Source organism: Martes martes (assembly GCF_963455335.1).
Source record: "Martes martes genome assembly, chromosome: 7".
Classification (NCBI taxonomy): Eukaryota; Metazoa; Chordata; class Mammalia; order Carnivora; family Mustelidae; genus Martes; species Martes martes.
In genome coordinates, this window is record NC_137894.1 from 28,337,345 (window position 1) to 28,363,808 (window position 26,464).

The 26,464-nt window shown below is 53.1% G+C and overlaps 1 protein-coding gene across 2 annotated transcripts in view; it reads left to right on the plus strand.

Annotated features, from left to right (window-relative positions):
• TMEM266 (transmembrane protein 266) overlaps positions 1-26,464 on the plus strand; it is a 113,602-nt gene that overhangs the window by 55,705 nt on the left and 31,433 nt on the right. For both annotated transcript variants that reach the window (XM_080808503.1, XM_080808504.1), the window contains exons 4-7: positions 9,920-10,074; positions 13,070-13,143; positions 24,226-24,282; positions 25,373-25,511. In XM_080808503.1, coding sequence (XP_080664629.1) covers positions 9,920-10,074; positions 13,070-13,143; positions 24,226-24,282; positions 25,373-25,511 — 425 coding nt within the window. The remainder of the gene's footprint in view (positions 1-9,919; positions 10,075-13,069; positions 13,144-24,225; positions 24,283-25,372; positions 25,512-26,464) is intronic.

Sequence of the window (26,464 nt, forward strand, 5' to 3'; positions counted from 1 at the left end):
AGTCTCCATTCATAGCCTTTGATCTAGAATTAAGTCTTTTCTTCAGCTTTTCTTGTCATCGTTTGGGAAAGGTCTAGGACCATTGTCTGCCTTCTCAAGACTGTTTCTTCTGTAACTTTGTCAACTTGATTCTGTGCAGTTTGACTTGTGTTTGTCATCCTGGTTGACAATGCTTTATGTTTCCTTGTAACCAAATCCCTTCTGCCTGGTTCTTGTTCTTTGCCATTGGACATCCCCCCATTCAGTGGTGTGGAAGTGAGGCACAGAGCTCTTCTCAGTGAACCAACTGTCTGCTTTTAGAAGAGGAAAACTAGGTTTGCAGGAGGCTAACTCATGGCACAGACTGGAAGTTCTACCTTCTCCTAGCCAGATACATTGCATTGGAGGCCTGGTTGGATTGCAGAGTCTGGGCTAGACAAGAGACCACAAAAGAGGAAGTTCAGAGAAGCCCAGGATCTCCACCCCAGAGAGATGATGGTGATAGAATGTGTCGAGGAAGGCAGTATAAGGCAAGAGTCATTCACCTCCCCTTTTACAGAGGAGACTCTGTGGCCACAGAAAGAACAGTGCCCCCCATATTTTTGGTGGAAAGAGGATACAGAGAGGGTCATGAGATGTGGTGGGATAGTCTTTGTCAAAAATATAAAAATAAAGGAAGAAATGAAAGATATTCAGCACCTTGTAATCATTTCTATTTTAGGGTTCTAAAAGGTTGAACCTGAGAGTTCAAGGCTAGACCCCCAGAAAACAGAAGCTTGGAGCAGGATGGGTAGACAGAAAGGATGTTATTAAAGATGATGCCAATGTCACATTTCTGTTAGAACTTCACAGTCAGAGGAAGAAGACATAATAGGAGCACAGGAATGGCTTTTTAGATGTCAGGCTGGGAGAAAAAAAAAGATAGGTCCAATATAGCAACATCTTTAAATAAGGACTAAACTAATTTTAGATATACCAGCAAACAAAGGCTGGAGGCAAAGAAGGTGGAAGGGGAGGAACATACTAAACCAAAACCCAAAATACTGTCCTTTCTCCCTACACTATCTAGCTCAAGGGCCATCTCCTCCAAGAAGACTTCTGTGCCCCCACCCCACCCATGGCAGGGCCTCACTTCTGTATACCCCTAGCCCTTTGTCTCCCTTTATCTCAGCAGGCATGACACTGGGCTCTACTGGCCTGCTCACCAGTCTGCTTCCAGTACTGGACCATGTGCTCCCCTCAGGGCAAGGATCAGATCCTTTGAGCCTGAAACAGAGAGGGTGTTGATGGAAAGAAGGAATGATTTGGATGAATAAGTGAGTGAGTGAGTGGATGGATGGATAGGACTGTGTTAAGGATGAAAAGAAGGGGAAGCCAGTTCTGTTTGGGGAAAATTGGGGCTGGTTCCCAGACTTTGGTGGGGTCAAGGATGAGCCACAGGGAGGGAACAGGTTTCTCATGCCCCAGAATGCAAGGATGTGGTCTGTGGCTGGCCCACCTCTGAGCATCCCTGCTAATTCCACATCTCTCCACAAAGTCATCCCAGAAAAAGTAAATCAGATTTACCTCAAAACATACCAACTTCACCTAGAAGAAGGAAAAGCCTGGGACACCAGGGTAGCTCAGTTGGTTTTGCCTTCAGCTCAGGTCATGATCACAGAGTCCTGGGATTGAGTCCCACATCTCCTTCTCCGTTTGTCCTTTCCCCCTACTTGTGCGCTCTCTCTCGCTCTCTCTCTCTCTCAAATAAATAAATAAAATATTTTTTAAAAAGAAGAGGGAGAAAAAGCCTTTTGGGGTTCAGGGTTAAAAGACAGGTGCTTCCCAGCCATGACCTTGCAAGTGCCGCCTAAAAGTTCTGTATCTTCACTTGGCAGGCAACATCTTTTGCATTTTCCCCCCAAGGAGAAAAAAGCTCAGAAGGAGCTTCATTAATCCATCTTCTCGATGTCAGCAAGATTTGTCTATAATAAAATACCGCTCTTTCCTCTGGCATACCGACCGGGCCCCAAGCAGTCCCAGTGACTCTATTTTCAGTAGGCTAAGACTTGCCGGAGGCTTCTTGATGCCCCAAACAGGCAATAAAGGTTTAATTAAGATAAAAGAAATTTCCTGGTAAACACAGGTTATCTTCTTCTCTGTAGTCCAAGAATCTCAAAGATTTTTCTTTGATTAAGAGGACGATAAATTCACGGATTGATTCTTTCTCAGCAAAATAAACCGCCTGTCCACTCTGACGCGCAGGTGCAGGGTGTACGGCCACAGACTACCACTAGGTGGCGGCAGAGACGCTCTGACCGCCCTCGCCGGGGGCGGGAGTGCTGCCTGGAATGGCGGAGGAAAATGTAAGCCCACGGACAAGTGCCCCGTTGCAAGTGGGCTCAATTTATGGTGTTTGGTGGTCCTCGGTCTCCTTTGGAGGCACCTGGAACCCACACTTTGCCCAGTAGAAAGAGTGTGGCTGCCTCAGGATTTGCCAGACCACAACTCAGAACCAGAGAGATGGACAAAGGAGTGGAAAACAGTAGGTTAGGAAGCTGGCCTAATTCGTGAGTCCCTTCTGCAAAACTTGGCAAAGGAGATTTTCAGACTTGTGGCCATTTCTGCAAACTGAGGACTCCTGAGGTGGGAGGGAGCCTTAGAGCCACTGTCCAGCAGCACCCCTCTCCCTAACAAATCAGGTGTGGCCCTTCAGACCTGCATAGACAGTGCCCTGGGTACCCCCCACCCCAAGTAGGAGCAGCCAGTCTGTGGTGCGTGTCTGCCTTTGTGTCCCCAAAGAGGGGTTTTGTGCCTCACCAAGGTGGGTGACAGCTCCTAGCTCCCAGGCCCTAGCTGGTACCGCCGCACCCTGCTGTCTTTCCCAGAGTAGGCATTTCCCAGAATGCAAGAAATCTGAGATTCTGGGACAAGCAAATGTCAGACTTCCTGACCCCCGCTGCACACAGCCCTCCTCCTGCTCTCCCTTCCCCAAAGCAGTGAGGCTGACCTTTAGCTCTGAAGCTGCCAGTATGGAAACCAATTTCTTTAGTTCCCCAAATGGCTGGGAGGGTCATCTCTCACCTCCAACCTGAGAGTTCCTGTTACATGGTGTGGATTCATGTGCTCATCTTTCTGGGTCTGAGGGCACTGCAGTGCTTGCCTCCTGGAATTGGATGCAGGAACAAAGAAGATGCCTGACAGCGCTTTTCCTCTTCTCCCTGGGAGAGAAAGAAGCCCCAGTGACCCTTTCAGATATTTAGCAAAAGGGTGTCCCTGTGGGCATTGGGTTGATGGTTCTCCCGAGTGGATATTAGTCTCTTTGGAGAAGTCTGTGCATGTGAGCTCATTTTCCTCTCCTGCTTTTTTTTCTCCCTCCATTTGTTTTGCTTTTCAGAGTGGCCTAGGGCCAGGGCTCAGTCAGAATTCCTTTACAAGGCTTCAGCCTCCTTGAGGATGATGACCCTGTCCACTGTCTTGTGCTCACCACATAATGCAATGCCTGGCACTTAGGGGGCACATAATAATTCTGCCTGGAATGGAATGAACATTGAGACTTCCCTTGTTTAGATAATTAATCCCTTTTCTAACGCCCACATACCTAAATCATCATCACAGTAGATATGCATAGTAGACATGAAGTAAGCACTATGTTATGTGCTTTACATATGCTATTTTCAATATTTTAGAACAACAGCCCTGCAAAGGTAGATAATACCCCTCTTTTGGAGATGAGGAAATTAAGACTCAAAGATGACACTCAGAGTTCAGTCTGTTGCAGGAGTGTGACTTGGAGACTCCAGTCACCACCCAAACCCAACTAATGGAAAAGTCTGGCTTTCCCCACCATCCATTAACAGAGAAAAAAATTGAAGGAATTGTCTTCTAAAACAACTAGATAAGTTAACATTTGTAAAGTGCCCGGAAAAGTCCTGTTTCATAGTAAATGCTGTATTGTATTGTTAAGTCAATAAAAAATAGAGCCTAGGTCAGTGCCAGAAGTTGGATTAAAGTCCGCCTCATGGCTTTCTCTGACAGTGTTTTAATCACCAGGAACAAGTGCAGTAAAGTCAAGTGGGGCCCTGGGCTGTTGTGTTGACCCTTGACACCGGGGCTGCAGGATCCAAGCCACAGGTGTTAAGCATCACAGAGTTGGAGCCCTTTGGGGCTAGAAGGGGTCTCAGACTGCCTAGTCCTGGAGTTTGAACCTAGAGCTCACATGTCCTTCAACGGTCCCTCAGTGAGATTCAAAAGGTCCATGACCCCTTAGAATGTGATGCCCTGTGTTGTGGTTTTCTGCATTTTTCAGGCACAGGGCCACAGTTTTCATCCCATTAGAGAGCTCTGCGACCCAGCAGGGTTTTGAGGCTCTGGTCTAGCAGTGCCTTCTGAGGTCTGTGTTAGAGGCAGGGAGGGAATCCTAGTCCTTGGGACTTCATTCCAGCCCCTCTACCAGACAGGCTTCTGACTCCCTCCACCCCTCTCCCAGCTCCTTTCCTAGGGCACTTGATGGATGAAAATCACCAAGTAGGACTGGCAGGTCCATCTGGTCTGGCTGCCTGCAGGGAAATGAGGTTTTCTGTCGTCTGCTGCCTCCTCCCGGGATGCCGTGACTCTCCACTGCCTGGGAGCACCTTTTTCCACCACTTGAAGGGACCCCCATTACCCAGACTCTCGCCCCGCCCCCTTCCCCTATCATGCACATTCCCAGCCATGCCAGCATGGCAGGCACAGTGGCCCGACTGCTCAGTGGATTGCGGGGGCAGGAGAGGCCACAGGAGCAAACAGCCTCCTATCCTGGCGCTGCACGCTTCTGCCTCGCCTTCCGTAAAGGGGCTGTGTGAGTTCCAGGGTTGGGAATGCGGCCTGACGGTGCAGTGACCTGGAACTGCCTGCTTCCGAGCCACTCCCGTGGCCTTACCTCACACGGAAGCTCTGTCGGAAATTTGCCAAAGTTCATCCTAACTTTCTAGAAGTTATTCTTTCAAACATTTATCAAAACACCTCAGAATATAAAACAGAAATAAAGGTACCCAGCATCCCCGCTCCCACCCCAGGATTTCTCGGAGGCCTCAGGAACTAGTAGAAGCTCGCAGTAGAACACCTGCCTACCTGCCAGGAGATGCCATCTGGCTGCTGATATTTACAGACTTTGGCAGCCCAAGCCTGCCTCCTGGAGCTGGCCCCTTGCTGTCGCTGGAGTAAGCCCTGAAATTGATAGACGCCTGCCCTCTGGTGGCAATTCCAGGGATAACACCACCCTGAGGCCCAGCTCCAGGGCCCTGATTGGGCTGGATGTGGAAGGAAGTATCTTCTCTAATTAACAAGTCAATGCTGATTTCCCTTCTGGCCCATTAAGCTCCTTGACTCATTATTTAACCACTCGGAGATATTTTGAAACTGGACACATTCTATTTTTCTGTTAAAACACAGTCTCTTAGGAATGTCTGAGTCATTTGAATTTCACAGGAATTTTATCAGCAGTTTGGGATTTCCAAACAGCCCCTCAGCCAGAAAGTGCAGCTTCAGCCCAACCTCTGTCCTAGAGCCTTGGGGTCCAGGGTCCTGCACTTCAAGGAGCTAGAAGCCAAGAGCCTATTTGGATTCTGACTTCAGCCTCATATCTCTGGCTAAGGAGGCCCTCGACACCCCCACAAAGGTACACACTCAGTCTCAGTGTCCCTGAGTTGGGGGGGCCCCCACAGGCTGGGCTGGCACCCACTTGCCTTCACTGGCTTGTAGCTCTTTCTCCCAGACTCCCTTTGCCATACTCCATCGGTCCCCCGAAATACCTGTCACCTCTCCCAAAGCAGCTCCCCCCAAGTCACTCGCCATCGCACTGAAATGCGAACTCTTACTCAGTGAGCACCGAGCAGGCCCATGATTCTGCATTTCCAACCAGGTCCCAGATGATGATGATGATGCTGGTCCACGGAGACCACTCGGCATCAAGGACCTCGGACATTGGTTCTTAATCTCAGCCACACACTGGAATCACCCAAGAAGATCAAAAAATACTGAGGCCTGTGTCCTACCCTAGAGGTTGTGGTAGAAATGGTCTGGTGTGTGGCCTGGGCCCTGGAACTTTTGAAAGCTCTCTGGGTGGTCCTAGGATGCAGCCTGCTTGGAGAACACTAACCGCAGTGCAGACTGCAGGTTTCCAGGCCCAGCTCCTCATCAGTTGCTCTGTCCCTCCACCTGCTTCAGTTCAGTCCACCCCCGTGTGTGTTGCCCTGGGGTCTTGGGGTCCACATCTACAATGATGCAAATAGAACCTCTTGACCTTGTGCAGAATGGGGGCTGCCCGAGGTCCCTCCATGGTGGGCCTGGTTGAGTGCTGGTCGTTGAAAGCAAAGTCGGGGCAGGCATGAGGGACGGTCGGGCTGGCGCAGATGCAAGAGCAGGACCAGCGCAGTGGTCACGGGCTCCATTCTGACGCTGCGTTGGGGTTCTCTGGGAACTGTGCCTGTTGGGCCCTGGGCCATAGGAATGCCTGCAGCGTCTGCCCTTGGTGGGCTTTGGCAAACTGCACTCAACACTGAAGGGGAAAGCCCTGTCTTCTCCCAGCCCAGCTCCTGGCTACTGGTCTTCTCCTGTTTATTCTGTTGGAGGTTCTTCGGGCCTGAGCAGAGTTTTGCCATCAATAGTTGCTTTGTAGTGTACATCCCACCACAACCCAGATGGGCCAGGCCACACTCCCTCCAGCTCTTTCTCAAATGTCAGTTTCTCAGAGCGGCCTGACCTGACTGCCTTATTTAAAAGGTCACCCTCGGTGCCCATCTCCGCCCCCAGTACCTCCCAACTGTAGTGCACACCACATAATCTGCAAATGTGTTGTGTTTACTGTTGGACTCCCTCCTCCACTGAGATGTAAACTTCCCCAGGGTTGCTGCCCGATCACAGCGCCTCCCTAGCACCCAGCAGGTACCTGGCATTCCTTTGACTTCCCTGCCTGCTTTCCGAATCCTGCTGGGTACCTGGTTCCCTGCCTGGCTGCTCCCTGAGGCCGAGGAGCGCTGTGGCATCAGGGCGAGGGTATTGCCCACTGCGGGCGGACTCCAGACACCTGCTCTTTACTGGGCCATGAGTCCCCAGTCTCAGCCATCCCGCTTTGCTCCTGCAGCTTCCCAATAACCAGCCCCTGGTCTGGTTAGGAAGCTTTTCTAACCAAACAAGAAAATAAAAATCAGCATTTCAGCATTTTAAGCACCAACGTAAAATGACTTTTCCCTCCCATGGAAGCAGGTCAATCGAGATTGGAGTCTGCTCTTTGTAGAGAAACAAATGTTTTGTTTCATCCTCTTCTTTCTTTCTTTTTTTTTTTTTAATTTATTTGAGAAAGAGTGAGAGCTAGAGAGAGAGAGAACGCACACAGAAGGAGATGGAGAGAGAGAAGCAGGCTTCCCTCTGAGCAGGGAGCCCGATGCAGGGCTCGATCCCAGGACCCTAGGCTCATGACCTGAGCTGGAAGCAGATACTTAACTGAGCCCCCCCCCCCCAGCACCCACTCATCCTCATCTTTCTTTGGGACTTTGTTGTTGTGGTAGAGGGAGCAGACTCTGAGAGGCACATCCATTCACCTGGGGTGTACAAGGCACAGAAACCAACAAATGCCCTGGGTCCTTGCACTGACCGCACGGACAGTCTTCTGCCAGCTGCTCGGGGTGACATGGCCAGCCAGATGGCCTTCGCAGCTCCCCTTTTTAGTTATAACTATAGGACGTGCTTGCCTCCCATTTCAGGTGACAATGAAACGACATCAGTTTGGGGGGCCACCGATAATTGGACTGGGTTTCCGAGAGGATGTGGAATTAGAGCAGAGTCTCCTTTGGGAGCTGGCAAGCAAGGTGCTTGTGACGATGAGTGATCTGGGAGGAGCTGACAGGAGGGCAGGATGGAAAGTGCTGAGGCAGCTGCAGGCTGGCATGAGAGAGGTGTGAAAGGGGGAAGGATTAAAATAGGGCCCCTGGGCTGTTGGGGCAGGAATATCACACCGTGGGAAAAGGAGAAGGCAGGGTAGGTGAGCGGTGCAGACGGGTGAGGAGCAATCAGCTGAGTAATTAAGGCCAAGGAGATCTTACAATTCAATTCATATCCAAAAGCAGCAGCTGCTGGTAGCAACAGTGGGCGGCAGCCTCTAGGCCTCTCTGAGCCTCTGAGTTGTGAGGTGGAGGCTTCAGCAGCCTCGTCCTCCTTTGGGGGCATTTCCTTCCCTGGCTCTGGCTTCTCACCTGCAACTCCAGGTTCCCATGCGTCCCTCTGACCAAACCACAACCGCCCTCACCAAACCCCCTCTACACCCCTCTGCTCTGAACACAGGACACCCAGTTTCTGTTGAATTTCAGACAAACAATGAATAATTTTTTAGTATAACTATATCCTTTGCGGTGTTTGGGATGTACTTATACTAGAAAATTGTTCCTTGTTTATCTGAGATTTAACTGGATGCTCTGTGTTTTCTCCGGCAACCCTCCTGAGCTCTGTGTGATGTCAGTTTGGGGTCTTTGTACCACCTTCCAACAGCTGGGGGCTCCTCCAAGCTTTCCCCAGATGGATCGTGAGGAAGAAATTCCACCTCAAAGCACTAACAGTATTCCTTTGCAGAGAAGGGAGCATCTCAGAATGCCCTCTTCCAGTGACATCCTTGGGATCCCAGGGTGGGGTGGGGGTGGGATGCGGGTGCTGACCCCAGTCAGCAGTTGCTCCCTCTGGTTGAAGAGGAGGGAGACAGCCAAGTGTTTGGGCCATCAAATAACATCAACATTCTCATTAACCCATTTCAGCAACATGGTACTTCATAGGTCGGATACATTCCCTCATTTAACTTTCAGTAACCCCAGGAGTTAAGGAGTTTTATGAATGGAAGACTGAGGCCCAGAATACAGAGATACCTTCACACATAGTCCTGGATCTCCAAAGGTGGAGCCAAAAGTGAGGGTTTTCCCTGCTGAGTGCTGTCTCTGCTCCTTCAGGATGCCTAATTTTTCCTCACCAAGGCATTGAGGCTTGGCTTCAGCACCCCCACCCCCCTAGAGGTACCCCTCTTTCCCAGGATCTTGTGTTCGGGAAGGGAGTACATCAAATGCCCTGAGGGACCTACCCAGCTCTGAGGCCCCGCCTCTCCTTCCCACCTTCAGTCCTACTCAGGAAAAATTCCACCTTTGGTGGCTTTATCTCCACCTGTTGGGGTTTCCCAAAAGATTGTCCATGAAGCACTAGTCCCACCAGATGCTCGGTGACAAGACATTGCCATGATCAAGCGAGTTTGGAAAGCATGGCTGCTGTGATCCCTTTCGAGCACGGTGATGCATAATAACATATTCAAGGCACTGAAATGTCCCACCTAGAAAAATATCCATTTGAATTTGATCCAAATTTTCCAAAACATGTCCAACCATAGACATTATCAAGTGACAACCATTCACATTCTGTGGAACTGGGATTCCATACAACCCACTTTGAGAAACAGAGATTTAGTTCAGATCTTTGCATAGCTAAAAAGCACTGAAAATTCATTCATTAGTTTATTGAGCATTTATTAGAGGTGAGCTGAGGGCTTCCTAACTTCAGAGCCTATGCTAGATTCCAAGACCAAACAAGTCGTACGATAATAACAGCTCATTTTCATGCAGTTCTTACACCCAGCCAGGCTCTTCTCTGACCTTCATGATCTCCTCCAGTGATTACAAGGAGCCTATGCATGTGGGTTTCACACCCATTGTAGAGTCCGAAGCACGGACGGCTGCTGCTGAGCTGCCCAGGTCAGCCTCGGTACCTAGCTCCGACTCCTCCTGAGTTGGTTTTCCTCTTCATGATTCTACCCAGTGGCCTCTCAAATAAGGTTGCATTTTGCTGGGAGACGCAGAGCCGGGGAGGAATGATGAGGGTGGGCCTGAGAGCAGAGCTATGGCCGGGATCTCACCTTCTGTCCCCGCCTCCTGTCCCGCTTTTGTCCCCACAGGTCTACCTGGCTGAAGCCGTGCTGTGGGAAGAGAGCAGCCGTGTGGCAGGTATTTTTGCTCAGTGCGAGTCTCAACAGTTTCCTGGTAGCCTGTGTAATATTGGTGGTGATTCTCCTGACTCTGGAACTTCTAATAGATATAAAGCTTCTCCAGTGTGAGTAGCAAGAGAGATACATATGCAAATACATATGATGTCAATATTCAATGTGCATCCATCAGGGGTCCCCAACCAGCAGTGCGATTACCCCCCAGCCCAATGCTGCTGCCGTGCCCCTGGCCCCATGGCTCATGGGGATTGCCACCCAGGGAGGAAATCTGGCAGCTCCTTTCCCCATCACCTCCAGTATCTGTTTACCCCTTCTCCCCAATGTGGCCTCTCCAGCTCCCCCTGCCCTTCACGATCAGAAACTGATGAGATCTAAAACGTTGGGGACCCCTGTGTGCACTGTTTTGTGTGTGGTTTTTTTTTTTAATTTTTCCCATTTGGAATTTTCCAGGTTGGATTTTTCTGTAGCTTACAGAGAGTTCTCACATGTGGAGGCGATCGCCTTGTAGTAACTGAAAGGAGCAGCCACCACAGTGCTGATAGGATTGCTTGTATTGTTATCCAGCCGTCAGTGGGCAGAGTTACTTACGGCTGTGAACATCCTGAAAGCACTTCTTCATACATCTGACCCTAGCAGCAACCCTGGGAGGTGGACATGACTGATTTTATCTTATCTTATGGGCAAGGGAATTAACATTTGGAGAAGTTAGAGACTTCCCCTAGGTAAAGGACTTCAGGCCACCAGGCCATTCAATGGCCTGGCCAGTTTCCTTCCCACCATAGGTCTCTTGGTGTTCATCCTACTCTTGTGTTTATGGGAGCCTGATGCACATGGCCATCGACGGCTTGTCTGCTCCCTCTTCTGTCCTTCTGGATGTCCTGTGGTAACGTGGCTGCCAGGGCGGGGACACCTCCTGCCCCTGACCCTTGCAGACCCCTATTTAGTACACCAGTGGGGAGAGCCAGACATCTTCACTCTTGGCTTTGGATGAGTGAGTGGTTTCGGGTAGAGCTCCTGGATCGCCCCCCACATTTCCCCAATTCAGGAAGCAGATTATTCAAGTGCAAATAAAAAAGAGATGAAATTATTGGCCCCCAAGATTCTGCCACTGGCAAAATCTAAGACAATAGATCTAGCCACCCCCAAGCCCATTAAGTTGTCTTCGACTTGTTTTCTCAAATGTCCCCAATTCTTTTACTGGAGCCTCTGTTTTCAGGATCCATCAGAGCTCCTTCCACACCCCATCAGCCTTCCCTACTCCCTAAGAGAGGATGATGGGGAGTACAGAATTGCTTTTGTCTGATAAGCCTCCTTGGGTTTTGTGCAGCTGATGGCCCCTTGGTTCCAATCAAAGTATCTTCCAGCATAAAGTGACCAGCACTGGTTTTACACTCAGCCTGTCTTCAATTAAACCATGTTGTATACTTTCCCTCCCACTCATCCATATGTCTGCTTTTTATGAGGTCTTGGCCATAACAGAGTCTTTCTTTCCCTGTCGTAGGTTATACTTGGGACCCTTGGCTGCTCAGGTTGTGACATGGCATTGAGTAGAACTGAGAACCTGGCCGACACTGGAATTTTGCTTAAAATTAAGTATCCAGGAGATTGATTTTGGTGGGAGATCCAATAGCAGCTCATAAAAGGCATCTTAAATTCCATAAAATGCACAATCAGAGATTTATTGCTCTTCTAAAGCAAACCGTAAAAAAAGGCACAGGAATTCATTTGAGAAATAATGGGGAGAGATTTTATGTTTTCAGAATCATCTGGAGGTCTTTTCAGAGTCACACAGGCCTCAGACTCTCACTTCCCACTAGTCCTCATGTGGCCTGGGATGGAAAGAATCCACAGTATATCCAGGCCTCATCCTCTAAGGGTCACATTGGCCCAATGCCAGGGGACCCCAGGGTCTCCCACCTGGAACCTGGTATTGCAGACTTGCTGTATGTGCTCTGGGGACATGCTCCAGGGCTGGGTTTCTGCCCACCCCCAGGGTTCACTGATCTCAGCACTTTGGGGGAGACTGTGGGTTCTTCTCTTTCAAGCCAGCTTCCCCACTGAGGCCCTGGATATTTTCCTTTAGCCCCTGGGGCTGCACACTAAGCAGGTCTGGCCCAACCCCAGAAGAGAAACGGCATAGGTGCATTTTCCGCAACATTCCTGCACCCTGTTTGGGCCCTGCCCACTGCCCTGCAGTGTCTCTTTGAGGCCTGCCTTCTGGGAAGCATCCCCACCCATCTATTCTCCATCAGAGCCCACCTGACCCTCATCCTGGGCCCCAGCACCCTGCTTTTGACCTCACTACTTGATGAACTACGCCCTTCTTAGGCTTGGAAGCTGGTCTTGGCTCCTGTATTTTAAGAGGGTCTTTCAGAGAGAGCGCCTTCACTCCAAGGATTGTCTGGTGGAAGGTGGGGTGGGAGCTTTCGGGGGCTGACAGCTCTCTCCACTTGCACTCTGGAGTCTAGAGGTCAAATGGAGCCACCTGGAAGGATAGCAGAGCCCCAGTGCTTGTCCTTCCACACTTAGGAGGTGACAGCCCCTGTACTGGGGCTGGCTCCACCCTCATCCCCCAGACACCCTGGCTGACTGGCCTCTCTACACTCAGTTTCCACAGTGAAAAGCCAAAGTAAGCTTGCTTTGAATCCCACTGACAGTGCCCATAGTTTTGGAGGGGAATGGTGGTAGGGGTTTCTGAAAGCTCATCTTGACTTGACCGAAGCTGCCTACCCAGCTCTGAAAGCCACGGAGGTCTTCATCAGCCTGGCTCTGGAGGGCCCTTTCTAGGAGGATGGCTGTAGCTCAAAGCCCACAAGGCTGATGGGACTGAGCTGGAATTCTGGGAGGCGGCCTATGGGGGAGACAGAGGAGGCCTCTCAGAGGAAAGGACAGCACCACCGGCCCGCCGTCTTCCCACCACCTCCACCGCAGACACCATTTTAAGCTGCCCCCGATGCTCTCTGGCATGATTCTGTCCAGATCTCAGTGTTCCCAGGAGCAGGCCCCGGGCTCCCAGAGGTCTGCCTCCATGCTGTGAAGGCCCTCTACCAATGCACCCAACTCCTTCCACCTAAAATTGGCCCGTTGTTGTGTTTGTTGCAGTTTCCAGTGCATTCCAGTTTGCCGGCATAATTCACTGGATCAGCCTGGTCATTCTCTCGGTGTTCTTCTCAGAGGTAGGTAAAGACTTGGGTCCTGTGACCTCTTCAGGACAACTCTTGCCCTGGGGAGACCGAGCTCTGTTCCCTAAATATTTACCAGTGTCCCGCCCTCTGCCGGCCCTCAAGGCTGCACAGAGGGGAAAACAGGGCAGGGGGCTGGACTCTGGGCTATGAGGTGTCAGTGCCACTGCTGATGCCTCCAGGGAGGCCTGGACCCCAGCTCATGACCCCTGTGTGGAATCCCAGAGGATGAATAGGTGTCCTCCGAGTAAGGGGTAGGCAACAACGTGTGTGAAGGTGAGACTGAGGAGGAAGTGGCTGAGGGAGGCAAAGGGCCATGTGCGTGAGCAGCAGGCAGGGGGCTGGGCTGATTCCCCGGGGGGCCTGCGAGTGGTGAGAACTACCCGGGGCTTGGGCACACAGTGGGCAGAGAGAATGGAGTTACCAGCCTGGGCAGTGGACTTGAGCAGGGGATGCAGGACTGTGGGGTCTGCTGGGCCAAGCATGAGCAGAGGGCCACAGGAATGGGGTGGTGGGATCAGGGATCACGGACACCCTTTACCATTGCTCTAGCCAGCCGACTGAAGCCCAAGTCAGGATCTCCCCGGGTGAGGTAAGAGGGAACGAGCTCCTGAGGACTCCTGGGCCACTGGGTTTTAGTGTGAGCTAGTTGCCCAGTATGAGACTGAACCGTGTGGGCAGCCAGGATGCCAGCACCTTGCTCTGCCTGTACCCAGGGGTGAGTGACCCTTCTTTAGAGCAGACCCCAGACCATCACCATGATACCCTGGCCTGCATTTCAGTGCCGTTGACTTCAGACTGCTGTGGGCCAGGTCTCCCAAGGGGCTGGGAAGGTTGGGCTTCATTTTGTGAACAGGGGCAAGTCGTTGAAAGATGGGGGAATTTCCTGTGGAAATCCAGTTCTTCCCAGTGGAGCCAAAGACTAGCCCACGTCAGCTGCTCACCGTCCCTATCCGCCCATTTGCCCCACCTCCACGGCCACAGGCCCACACCAGCTCACGCAGAGGGCCCAGTGGGGCCTTTCAGCAGGGTCACAAAGCATGGAGAGAATGGCAGAAAGAAAAGGCAGAGAGCCTGTTGGAGAGATGCGTGCACATGCACACACACACACACACACACACACACACACACAGCTCATGTCAACATGGATGCTGCTACCCCACAGGCTCAGGGGGCTCTGGGTCCCAGAGCACAGCAGTGCCTCGAAGGGAAGAAGGATGCTGTGCGAGAGGAACCTCGTGAGTGAAGGTATGGAAGTACAGACTATTTGGAGACATGGTCAGGAAACCCAAAGTGTTAAGAGTCCCAAGGTCCTCTTGTGGGCTGACTCTGGCCCCACATAGTAGCCCTCAATATCCTTCAAAGATCAGTCCTGAATCCTGAGTCTGGGTGTGCGGTGTGGTGCGGCTGGGCGGCAGGCAATCCAAGCACAGAACATTCCCTTCCCCTGCCTCGATTCCTGCAGCCCACGGAGTTGGCAGGCAAGCCCTGGCCTGAAGCTCTGGCTATGGGGGCAGATCCCAACACTGACCCTCCCGGGGAGCGTCCCCACCAGCTCACTGAAACCATTGCCCTGGAGGTGACTCAGCAGCCCCTCCACAGTGCCTGCTTCCCAGCCTCCTTCCCTTTGGAGGGTCTTGCCCTCCCCAGCTCCCTTGCCTCCACTCCCCAGGATTCCCTCCCACAAACACACAGGCCATGGCCAGATGTCTCCTTGATGAAAACCTTGGAAAATGTGTCCTGTGCCTGTGACTGCCAACAAAAATGTTTCATCAGTTGCTGCAGTTTTTCCCTCTATCCCTCTGCTTTGGTTTTATTGGCTTTGCAGAATTTATTTCCTAGCATGAATTTGGCATTCCCTTCCTGTCACTGCCGGAGACAAGATGCCTGAGACAGACAAGCCCCTGTGCAGAGCAATCTCAGCCTCAAACCGCCACGCACTCCCAGACACACACTCAGAGTGGGAGGAGCCAGGGCTCCCCACCAGCTTCCCACCAGTCCCGACCCTTGGCCTTGTCAAAGACCAAAGACCAGGTCGGGTGGAGCCATAACCGGGTAGCATCAGAGGAGTAACACGGAGTAACAGAGGGCTAACAGGGGAGTAACAGGGCACCCTGCCCAGCGGGAACTCAGGGCTGCTACACGCTGATCTCGGGATGGGGCAGCCCAAGTCATGCACCTGGGTTTGCACATGTCACGGAGTGCCCCGAAGAACCAAGCATCAGCAAGAGCAAGAAAGCCTCAGAGAGGTCCCACCCCCGCCCACCGACCCCTGTTCCCCAGCGGGTTTGGAGTTGTGGGATAGTGTTTGTGCTCCTCGGTGACTGGGGCACCTCTGGTGAGAAGGGCCAGTGGAGCCAGTGCCCCTTAGCCGTGCATTTTCAGTGCTGAAAATGCTGGTAGTGGCCTTTTTCAAATAGTACAGACAAGGAGAGTGGCCTGGGGTTACCTGGCCAATTCTGGCCAAAACTGGGCCCAGGCCTCTGGGCTTCTAATCTGGGCTGTCACCACTGCATCCCTCTGTGGCCCTAGCGACAAAAGGTTGTGAGGGGACCGAGACTCTGGGGGAAGGGGCCAGGGCCAGGAACCGAGAAAGAAGAGATCCAACCCTGCAAAGCCTCGGACCCCTGACCCAGCGTGCCCAGCACACCTGCCTTGTCTAGTGTGAAATGAACATCACCCCTTGAAGTCTGGCCCCATTTTCCTCAGGAAATAGCTAGAGACGTGGCTGTAGGCCGAGGGTGGGGTCATTCCAAGACTCCAAGCCTGGCAGGACTTAATGAATGGGTGTTAATTCACAAAGGTCAAACAAAGGTTTGACCTATAGGGCTCCTGATGCTGTGGTAGGTGCCTTTTGACCAGTCCTGAGCAGTATTCTAGCTCTTGTCTCAACTAAGCTTTAGGGCAACCCAGAATGTGGGCGTGGCATTTGACAAGTTGGGACAGTGAGGCCTGGAGAGGAGTGGAAAGCTGCCCAGGGTCTGCAGGAATGACAGCTGGGACCAGAAGCAGGCTCCACCCCATCCTTCGCCCATCTGTGCTCTGAGGGCTGCTTCAAGGCAGATGGGTCACCCTGTGCTGTGCGGCCCCAGGAGACACGTCTAGACCCAAAGAAGAGAAGGTTGAGGCTGCTCTGGGCTCAGTTTGAGGATATCTGTTCAAACAGGCTGTGCTACTTGCCTGAGATGCTTCTCATCGTTGTGACAGTGGATATCAGGCAGGCAGGCTGGGTGGGGTCCCTAAAAGGGCCCAAGGTGAAAGCAGGTGTCCCAAGAGTTTCCTGGGCCCTGATAGTCACTGTGCTTCCAGATGGCTCTGTAGCACCCAAGAATGAGCAAAACTTTTGGAGTCCAGATGGAGAATTGTACAAATGCTGTTTTGCAAATCATAGTCAACCCCACCCTTGGCTGACATCAGGACCAGCCTGCCACGTACAGCCGGGGAGCCCAGCTGCTTCTCTTCCTGAAACTGTACGGGGTTGGGGCCTAGCCAGACTGGGCCACCCAGCAGCAGGGTTCTTGCACAGGCCAAGAGGTGTTGGCCCTGTCCCCTAATGCTGGGCGTGGTGGGAGGGGAGGGTAGAGAGGCCCAGCTCTTTTCCTGGAAGAGGAGAAAGCTGACCCGGGTCTGGCCCTCTAGATAGGAGCCTCAAGGCAGCGGTGGAAGCAGCTGCTGCTTCATCCTCCTCTTCCTCTTATTGTTTTATTGAGGTGAACTTTGCACAACATAACTCTTTTAAACTATACCATCCAGTGGCATTTAGAGCATACCCTGTGCTAGGTCACCTCTTTTGAGTGCCAAAACATTTTCCTCCCTCTCAGAGGAGGCCTGAACCCATGATGCAGTCACTCCCCATTCCCCCTTGACCAGCCCCTCCAACCACGGATCCACTTTCTCTGTCCGGGAACTTAACTGGTCAGGGTATTTCACATAAACACGGCCATATGACCCACGATCTTTTCCATCAACGTAGCATTGTCAAGTTTACCCACGTTGTTGTGTGGCTTAGGGAGTCATTCCTTATTGTGTCTGAATAGGATTCCATTGGATGGAGAGGCCACATTTTGTTTTTCCACCTGTCAGTTGGTCAAGGCTTCTTTCTCCATCAGTTGTGGGGGCCACCTCCTCTCCAGTGCAGCCTCTCCATCTTGAGGGAGCCTGGCCTGCTGGCTTACCTGTGCCTTTACCAAGGGAAGGCCATTGCCAGCTAAGCCAAACTGACCCAGGGCTTCCTCTTTCCAAATCAGCAGCCACCCCAAGACCCTGGACTCATGAGGGGGCCCCTCTCCCACCTGCCACTTCCTCCCAGGGGTGAGCCTCAGTCATCCCACAGAAGGCAAGATGCGGTGCTGGGCTTCACGCTCTGAGAAATGATGCATTTGCGTCCCCTCTGTGTCTGACGAGGGTACAACAAGAGGGAGCCAGTTTGGCCACGGGGATGCAGCACGTGGGGCAAGTCACCGGTGCTCTCTGGCCTTGGCTTCCTCATCTTTGACCTGAGGGACTTGGGCCTATCCCAGGGGCAGGGCTGCCTTCTTGACCCCACCGAAGGGGGCGCACTTCGGGAAGGAGTCTGGCTTCCCTGTCTGCCTTTCCACGTTTCCGAGAGGTGGAGGGAAATCGGGGCCCCAAACCTGCCTTTCCCCCAGCTGAGAGAGCCACACATCCTGTCACTTCTGATTGCACTTGTCCCTTCCATAATGTGAGCAGCGGCTGCCCCACCACCTCACAGGAGAAGCCGGATAGGATTATGAAAGTGTCCTAAAAAGACTGAAGAGGAGGAAATGGGTAAGAGCCCAGAGCACTGGACTCCTCGAGGGATCAGGCTTGATTCAGAAGGTGCGCGGCTGCCATCCCCAGCCCGGGCCGTGTGCCCCCTGCCCCCGTGGGACCGGCACTGGAGCACGCCCGCTGTGACTGCTTGCTGCACTTCCCCCGCTGCCAGGACCCCTCGGTCTTCGCACACCCCAGCCAGGCACCTGAGGTGCTGTGCAGAGATAAAGATCTGGTGCCACCGTGCAGGCCCAGCTTCGGGGTGTCTGTAGTTGACTGGGAAGCAGCCAAGCAAATATGAGAGCCCTGGAAACGGGGCTGAAGTTCAAGCTCAAGGTAGTCATGGAAGCAATCTGTCTGCAGAGCTGTGAGCTTGCAGGTGGGTGAGCTGGAAGGACCTCAGGCAGCGGTCGCAGAATGCAGAGGGGACAGAGGCGGGAGCCAGCACCCTGTGTCTGGTTGTCCACTATGGCAGGGGAGGTGGTGAGACATCCAGCGAACCCCGGCAAGACCAGATCACAAAGGGCCCTAATGTCTTGCTCAGGGGTTGGGGTCTTGACCCAAAGCCAGTGGGGAGCCGCCGGAGGCCTCGAAGCAGGAGAGGGGTGTGATGACATTGGCTTTTTAGAGAAGTCACCCTGACATCCAGGCCTGGAGGAAGGGGGAACTGGAATTTGGAGACCATTTAGGAGGCATGGCTCAGCTGTTCGAGGTTAACGGTTTGAACCAGAAAGTGGAAGGGAGATGGAGAAAGGGACAAGAGGGAAAGAGATGAAAGAGCAACCCTGATCACAGATCATCACTGGGGGCAGGGGTTGGAGGGGAGCACAGCAGTGGAGAAGGCCAGCCAAAGAGGCGACAGGAGGGGAGCACAGCAGTGGAGAAGGCCAGCCAAAGAGGCGACAGTGATGGGGTTTGCCAAGCGGAGCTCCTGCCAGGCACATGGACTTAGGGGGCTTCTGGGTATGGGTGGGAATTGCAGCCGAGGTAGCGATCATCCCTGGATGGGGTTAGGGAGTAGAGAAGAAACTGGGGTCCTGGGAAGCACTATCAGTATGGACAGAGGAAGAGAAAGCCCAGATGAACCAGCAGGTGTAGCCAAGGGAAGTGGGAGGAGAACCCAGAGCCGCTGGTATCCTGGAGACAGAAGGGGGGTTCTTGAAGAGGAGGGAAGTGCCCAACACTAGACACCACCACACTGAGATAAATTGCAGGAATTTATCCATGAGAGCCCGCAACAGGGGGTCATCGCTAACAAGGCGGGAGCGTTTCCACTGCTGTGGTGGGGCTCGTGGCAGATTGCAGGGGGTAAAGTGGAGGCGCCACCTCCAAACCTCCACCTGGGAGAAGAGGGACGGCGGTGGCTGAAGGGAGACATGGGATCAGTGAGGGATGTTTTAGAATGAGGAGACTGAGAGGGTTCTTGGGCTGAGAGGAAGTTCTGGAACTCAGCTTTGCACAGCCTGTGTGTTTCACGCTTGCTTCCTTACCCGAGGGCTGGCACAGTGCACACACACAATGTAGAAGGGACTGACAATTGGTCGTGTTGTCTGCCCTACGGGTCTCGTACCCATTCTTTCAAGGGAGTTGAGCACCTCCTGCCAGAATGAAGCCAGCACCAGGGAGAGCGCAGCAGTTTGCCCATGAGCCCTGGTCCGCCGGAGGTATCAGAGGTATTGGCTACTGCGTGTGGTCAGGAGTTCATGTGTAGACCCCTAGGGAAGACACCAACCTCCTGGGGAGGAGGCTTGCTGTGCTTCATGCCCATGGACTTTGAGGGTGTAAGGATGGAGGTGTGAAGGGGAGGCTGGTCCCTCTGCTCCTGTTTTATCAGCACCTAAGCCTAGGAGGCACCGTGGTGCTCCCCCATCACCCCCAATCCTCACCTGCTACCCAGAAGGTCTTTCTTCTGCTCACCAATTCAAGACTGCTTTCAGACCCTACAAGGGTTCCTCACATTTCTTTCTTCTTCCTTGTGGCTGGATCCTGAGTCCCATGTCTTCCCCTTGCCGCTCTCACTTAACCTGGGGATGGGGGGATTAAGAGGAAGGAGCCAGCAGCTATCTTGGCAGAGAAAACTTGCCCAAGAGTTGATGTGCTTCTTGAGGAAGTGAGTGGGGTCAGCCCCCAGCCACCTTGTGCCCACCGCAGGTGTTCCCAAGGCCAGCCTGCACCCCACTCCCCCACCCTGCCCAGCTGCAGTGTTGCCGGGGCACAGGCTCAGACCTAGGTGTTTGCTGCTCCCTTCTCCCCCACTGGTGGGGCCTGGTTTCAGGGATGGCTCTGCAGGGAGCAAGGGTGCCAGTCCCTACTCTGCTCACCAGGCAGTGAGGCAGGGGATCTCCCTCTGTCTGGAAAAGGGGTACCTTTTTAAAGTTTTCATAGAGGCATTTTACCAACTAGCAGGTGCTTCTGCCTGTATCCTCCAAGGTTCCCAAGCCCTAGAAGCTCATCAGACCCCATCCCAGGGAGAGAAGGTGGGGCCTTCTCAGGAGGCGTGGGAGGCCTTACTGCCACCTGACTAAGACAGAGTCTGGAGCAGATGCCAGAGTCTCACTCTTTCCTCTTGCTACCTAAAGCCTAAATCCCTTCTCCAGGGAGAGGGGAGAGGAGTCCTTCCAGAAAGCAGGGCTTCCTGAGGGGAAAAGATGTGGGCATCTGAGGTGGGAACGAAAAGGGTCTGAGGACCAAAGGGTTTACCTGTTTCTCCCTGAGGCTGTTTCTGCACCTGCAAGACGGCAGCGGAGCTGGGCTTGTAGTGAATATGGGATGCTCTCATTGAAGTTTCGCTAAGAGTTTGGCCTATCCCATGTGCCAGAGCATCCTTAGCTCTTGAAGGCAAGGTTGGAATAAAGGGGCTAAAAACCCTCAGTCCTAGGCGGGAAAGAGGCAGCTGGAGCTTCCAAGCTCCAGAAATTCCAAGGATTTGGGCTTCCTTGGACCCTTGCTCAAAGCCCTTTGCAACTCTTGGGGGCAGGATTGCAGGATGAGGGGCCTCAGGTTGGAGTGGGTGATATACAGCCCCTCCTCCCTGCCCTGCTCTTGCCTTCCCCGTGGAGCTTCGTAGCAGCCTGGTGAGGCGGGCAGCATGGGGCGCTGGTCCACCCTCGTTCTAGCAGATGGCACATGCTTAGTAAGGGAGAGAGCCACAAAGAGGATCTGACTTTGGACTGTTACTATAATTCTCCTCCCTGTTGCATCTAGGCATGTGGTCTCCCTGTTTCCAACCCGGGGCATTGTTGCTTGATAAATCCCTGTGCTTCCAGTGGGTACTCTAGGGAAGTCTGTAAAAAAGGCATATTCCTGGGCCCTGCCCCCATAGATTCGGATACCTGGATCTCCATGCGAGTCCAGGAATCTGCATTTGAGACAGATCCCCAGATGCTGACGCAGGGAGTCCTTGCCGCCCTATTGAGAAACACAGCTGTGACTGGACCGGTCAGCCCCTAGCAGGCAGTGTGGCCAGGTCCCTGTCTCCGAGGGCAGGGGAGTTTGGCAAAGGATGCTGCAGACGAAGGCCGCCAGGTGGGCTGTCTCCGAGCTGGGTTCTCATTCTGGCTTTGACTCAGACTTGGAGCAGCTGTCTCCACGCCACCAGTTCCCCCTCTGCGGTGGGAGGCTGGGCCAGGAGGTGTCTCCACAGCTGCCTTTGGCTGTTGTGTTTCCATGGACTGGGTTAGGAAGGAGGAGGGTGACCTGAGTCGGACCTCAGAGGATGGATCCCAGTGGGATGGGCCAGCAAGGAGGGAGGCAGGTAGCCCATACTCCTGCTGCTCCGCTGGTTTCTGTGGCTCAGCTTTAGCCCGGTAGCCATTAAACTCCCATCCCTTACTGGAGCACACAGGCTCCATGTGTCTTGTCTGCTGCCTGCTCCTCCCCTTGTGGGGGTTGCTGGCTGCATCTCGAGCCTGGCCGGCTCCCTTCTTCATCCCCCAGCCCTGCATCCCCTGGACTGCTGCCTTGTTTATCAAGAAGTGAGAGGATTCCTTTTATATGAGCGTCCTAGAGTAGTCAAACTCAGAAACAAAAAGTAGAGCGGTGGTGACGGGCACGGTGGGGGCCGGGGGGGGGGTGGGGACGGGGAGTTGGGTTTTAATGAGTGTGATGGAAAACTTCTGGAGATGAGCGGTTGTGTGACAGTGTGAATGTACTTAATGCCACAGTACACTTTTAGAAATGGTTAAAACGGTGAAATTTGTGTTATGTGTAATTTTACCACAATTTTAATAGAGGAAAAAGGAGAAGTAGCAGCCCCAGGAGAAATCCTGTTCGGACCAGGCCCTCTTCCTCTCTCTCTTGGCCTGGACTTTCTGCTTCTGGGAGCCTCACAACTGGGAATTTGGAGTGGATGTGGCCGGTGTGACATTTCAGAGGAGATAAACACCACATTTCAATGTCAGCACAGTTAGATGGATGGAATAGCAACCAAAGAAACGAGGCCCATCTGTGGTTATGCTGCTGGAGAATACCACGCAGAGTCAAAAACATCCAGGTCCAAATGCCAACTCACCATCCAATGCCTGAGTGACCTGGGAAGCCCACTTCATCTCTGTGAGCGTCAGTTTCCCTCTCTGCAAAATGAGAACCACATGTGAGGTGCTGGCCCAGGGCCTGGCACTTATTGGTATGTAGTAAATGGCAAAGGTTAATTTCATAAAGAATTGGGAGATTCATATCATTTAACCCATCTCCTTGGCAGAGGGGAAACTGAGGCACAGAGAGGAGATTTGACTTATCCAAGGCCACACAACCAGTCCATTACTGAGCTGTGACTTCAAGATGTCTTGGACCTCAACCTAGGTTTCTGGAGTTTGTCCTGCAGTTAAGCATAGGTCCCCTATCAAGAAGCCATGTGAGAATGGACATCGGGCTATCACATGACCCTCTCCGTTGTCAAAGATGCCACCAGGATCCCACCTACTCATTCCTTCATGAAGACAGGATAGGCTTTAACAAGAAGGAGGTGAACTTTATCAGCCAAGCCTTTTCGTGGTGTAAGTGTGGGTGGAGATCCATGGGCGGTCAGCAGCTTTGTTGAGTTCAGATGGCTGGTCTTGTACTGCAGCCCATGCGAGCAGAGACACCAACTGCTGTGAATTACTGGGAGCTAGTCATCTTGCTTTAGGAAAGGCCTCCAGACACATGTACCAGGGTCCTCTGAGACTGGCATGTACATACTCTCTTGGGAGTGAGACGTAGTCCTGGGGAGGAGCCCTCTCCTGAAGGCAGCAGCATTGGAGTAAATTACTAGGGGTCTTAAGAAATTCATCCTTCATGCGTGTGTTTGTTCATGGACTCAAACCACACTTGGATTCCGTGTCTACTCTGTGTGAGAGAAATCAGTGTCTCTTGAGCCTTGCCTGGGGGATCAGGGAAGTAATCACCACCAAGGTACGATGAAGCACCACAGAGAGTGATTGATGTCCCCAAGTTCTGCAGGAACACCAAGGAAAGACGCACTGAGCCCAGGGAGTGTGGGAGACCTTCACGGAGGTGACATCCGAGCAGGGGCTGGAAGGACAGGAAGGCCTTTTCCAGGTAGAGAAGGGAAAGGGCACTGCTGCTTAGCACACTGGCCACACTGCTCTAAAAAGAAAAAGAAAACACAAGGGCTTCAACAAGGCGGGGTCCATTTCTCTCTCACAGAAGGACAAGTGGGTTGAACAGTCCAGGCAAATGTGGTCATGTGGGGCTGCTGGGGACCCAGAAGGCCTCCATCTTGTTGCCCAGCCTTCCCTGCCGAAGGTGGCTCACCCACCATACCTACACAGTCTAGTCTTTGGGCAGAGGGAAAGAGGAGAAGGAGCCTAATGCCTTCCACAGCTGGGAGATGTTGGCTGTAGCTGGGTGACCATGCTAATTATCCAATTCTCTAAGAAAAAGAGAGGAGATTGGGGAGGGGGAGAGGAGCGAACAGGCCGTCTGCCATATGCAAAGACAAGGCAAAAGAGGAAAGAGCTTGCATGTGTGTAGATTTGTGGCATAGACAGGCGTGCAGGAGATGACTCTGGAGAGGGAAGTGGGATCGGGGTATATTCTGTATGTCCTGGGAGCACTGCAGTGTGTTAGGGTGTGGAGGAGGGGGAGGTTTGCATGGATCATGATGCAAAACAGGAGCTGAGGCAGAGTGTGGTGGGGAGGGCATGTAAGCTGAGAAACTCTCGGAAGGTGGTAAAGACATTTTTCATTACTGAACAAGGAGGCAGAGCCCCGATTCTGAGCTCTGGAATCTTCTCCGCTGTGGGGAGGGGCAGGGGCTGGAGAGCAGTAATCATAATCTCTTCTCTCATTTCCTCTCCCCAGACTGTACTTCGGATTGTGGTGCTTGGGATCTGGGATTATATCGAAAACAAAATAGAGGTAAAGGCCACCGTCGATGCGCACCCCCCACGCTGGCCATCCTGGGAGCCGGAAAACGTCCCTCCGGGTGGGACCCTCAAAAAGGCATGATCCTTCCACACTGGGTGCCGAAGTCCCTGTGGCTGTGTTATTGCGGTTGGAGGGCAGGGGACAGGCAGACGGAGAAAGTTCCCGGCAAAGGGACAGCCTGAAAATTCTCCTCAAAATTCTGCAAGATTTGAAAAGGTTTTTTTGAGTCAGTTGGAAAAGCTTTGAAATGTGTCTTAAAACAAATGATTCCACTCTAAAATGGCCCAGTGGTCAGAGAGCTGGGCAAGCTTGTTTCAGTAGAGTATCCCGCCGCTCTGCTTCCTGCAAAAGGGTCTGGTTTGGTGGGTGGGGATGAGAGGCCAAGGAAGCCTGGCTGTCGCTGGGAGTTTTGTGCATGTAGGACCAGGACCATGTCCACTGTCCACTCCTTCCTCACCCACCCCCCACCCCACATCCACGCCGTAGCCTCTTCGGGCCACGTGCTGGGAACAGACATAAAGGCCTGGCCCATGGATGTCCAGACGAACCCAAGCTTGAGCAGGTAAATAGAAGGTCGGGGCCCAAGGCTGAATTGTCCACGCTGGGCCCCCTCTTCTCCTACCCCTTCCTCCTTGTGGTGAGAGACTCAGCATCAGATAGAAATAAGATGTAGGCTCTGGGCTCCTGCTACCCAAGGGGAAGGATCCAGCCTTCAGCCCCCACTGCCAGTGAGGGATTCAGAAAGGCTAGAACAGAAACACTGGGGCATGGAATACAGGCCCACTCCCAGGAGGGGATGAGACACTGGGAAAAGATGCTGGGAGCAACCCCAGGCCATCGGAACAAAGTCTGGGGATGGGCTGAGGTCACTTAAGAGGGAAGAGTGCCATGGGCATGTCTAGGAGTGGAGAGGTCACTGAAGAGATGGAGGAGGGTCAGGGGAGACCTGAGGTGGGGATAGGAAGGCCTGAGGTGGGGACAGACCTCCTGGAGAATTCGGCCATACCAGCTGCTTTGCCTGACCTGCTTCTGGGACCTCCAGGAAGTGGCCCATGGCACTGAAATCCAATTCCTCTCACAGGTGTTTGATGGGGCTGTGATCATCCTGTCCTTGGCCCCGATGGTGGCGTCCACTGTGGCCAATGGGCCCAGGAGCCCCTGGGATGCCATCAGCCTCATTATCATGCTCCGGATCTGGCGGGTGAAGAGGGTCATTGATGGTGAGTGGTCCAAGAAGGGTCAGTGAGGGTGGCAGGGTGGCAGGTGGCCACTACTGAGCCTGGCACTGTTGACTAAGAGCAGAGGGAGGCCACGTGGTACGGGGTGGGTGGGAGGCATGACCCCACCAGCCTCAGGGACTGGAGGCCAGAGCCTGCTGGCACAGAAACACCAAGCCTGTCACCACTCACTCCATGTCACATGTCCAGGAGCTGCACACACTGCCGAGATGTCCCATGCAAGCACTTAAGCATTCGTTCCAACATAACTCTTTATTGTATGTCTGGCTGGCCAGCGCCTCCCATGAGAACTTATAGCAGGGCCTGCCATTCTGGAACACCAGCATTGCACAGCCTGAGGGTTTGGATGCACGCCTGCCGCCCGCCGCCTACAGACTCACCACTGGCTTCGTCCAGCCTCCTGGTCGAGGAGTTGCTCCCTATGGGGCCCATCTCCCCTCTGTGCAGCAAGGGGTGCCCCACCCCAACCTGTTGACCTGCAAACGGCTCGAGATGGTTTCTGGGAGAGGTGCTGGCTTGGTCTGGGTTTTGGCTTGTTTTGGTCAGTGTTAGTGGCACGTGCTCCCATCTGAGCTTCCGTTCCCAGAGAGTGTCTGATACCTCCGCTCTCTCCCTGCCTTTGCTACCGTCAGAGCCAAAGGCCACCCTCCCAAAGGAGCCACCTCTTTTGGAGAGCTGTGCCCTGACCTGGGTCATTCCTCTACTTCCAGGAAATGATGGCAGACCTGAGAGTGTCCCCCCAGAAGAGAGACACCCAAATGAGAGAGTTCTGGAAACCTTGTCCCCGAAGAACAGGGCAGGGTACTAGGATGGGTTGGCCTGGGGATGGGGAAGAGGGAGCAGCCAGCTCCAGGTTCCAGAAGGTGGTCCGTAGACCTCCCAGGACATGGCACAGAGGCCCACCTCACCTCAGCCAGACTCGGCACAGACCAGGC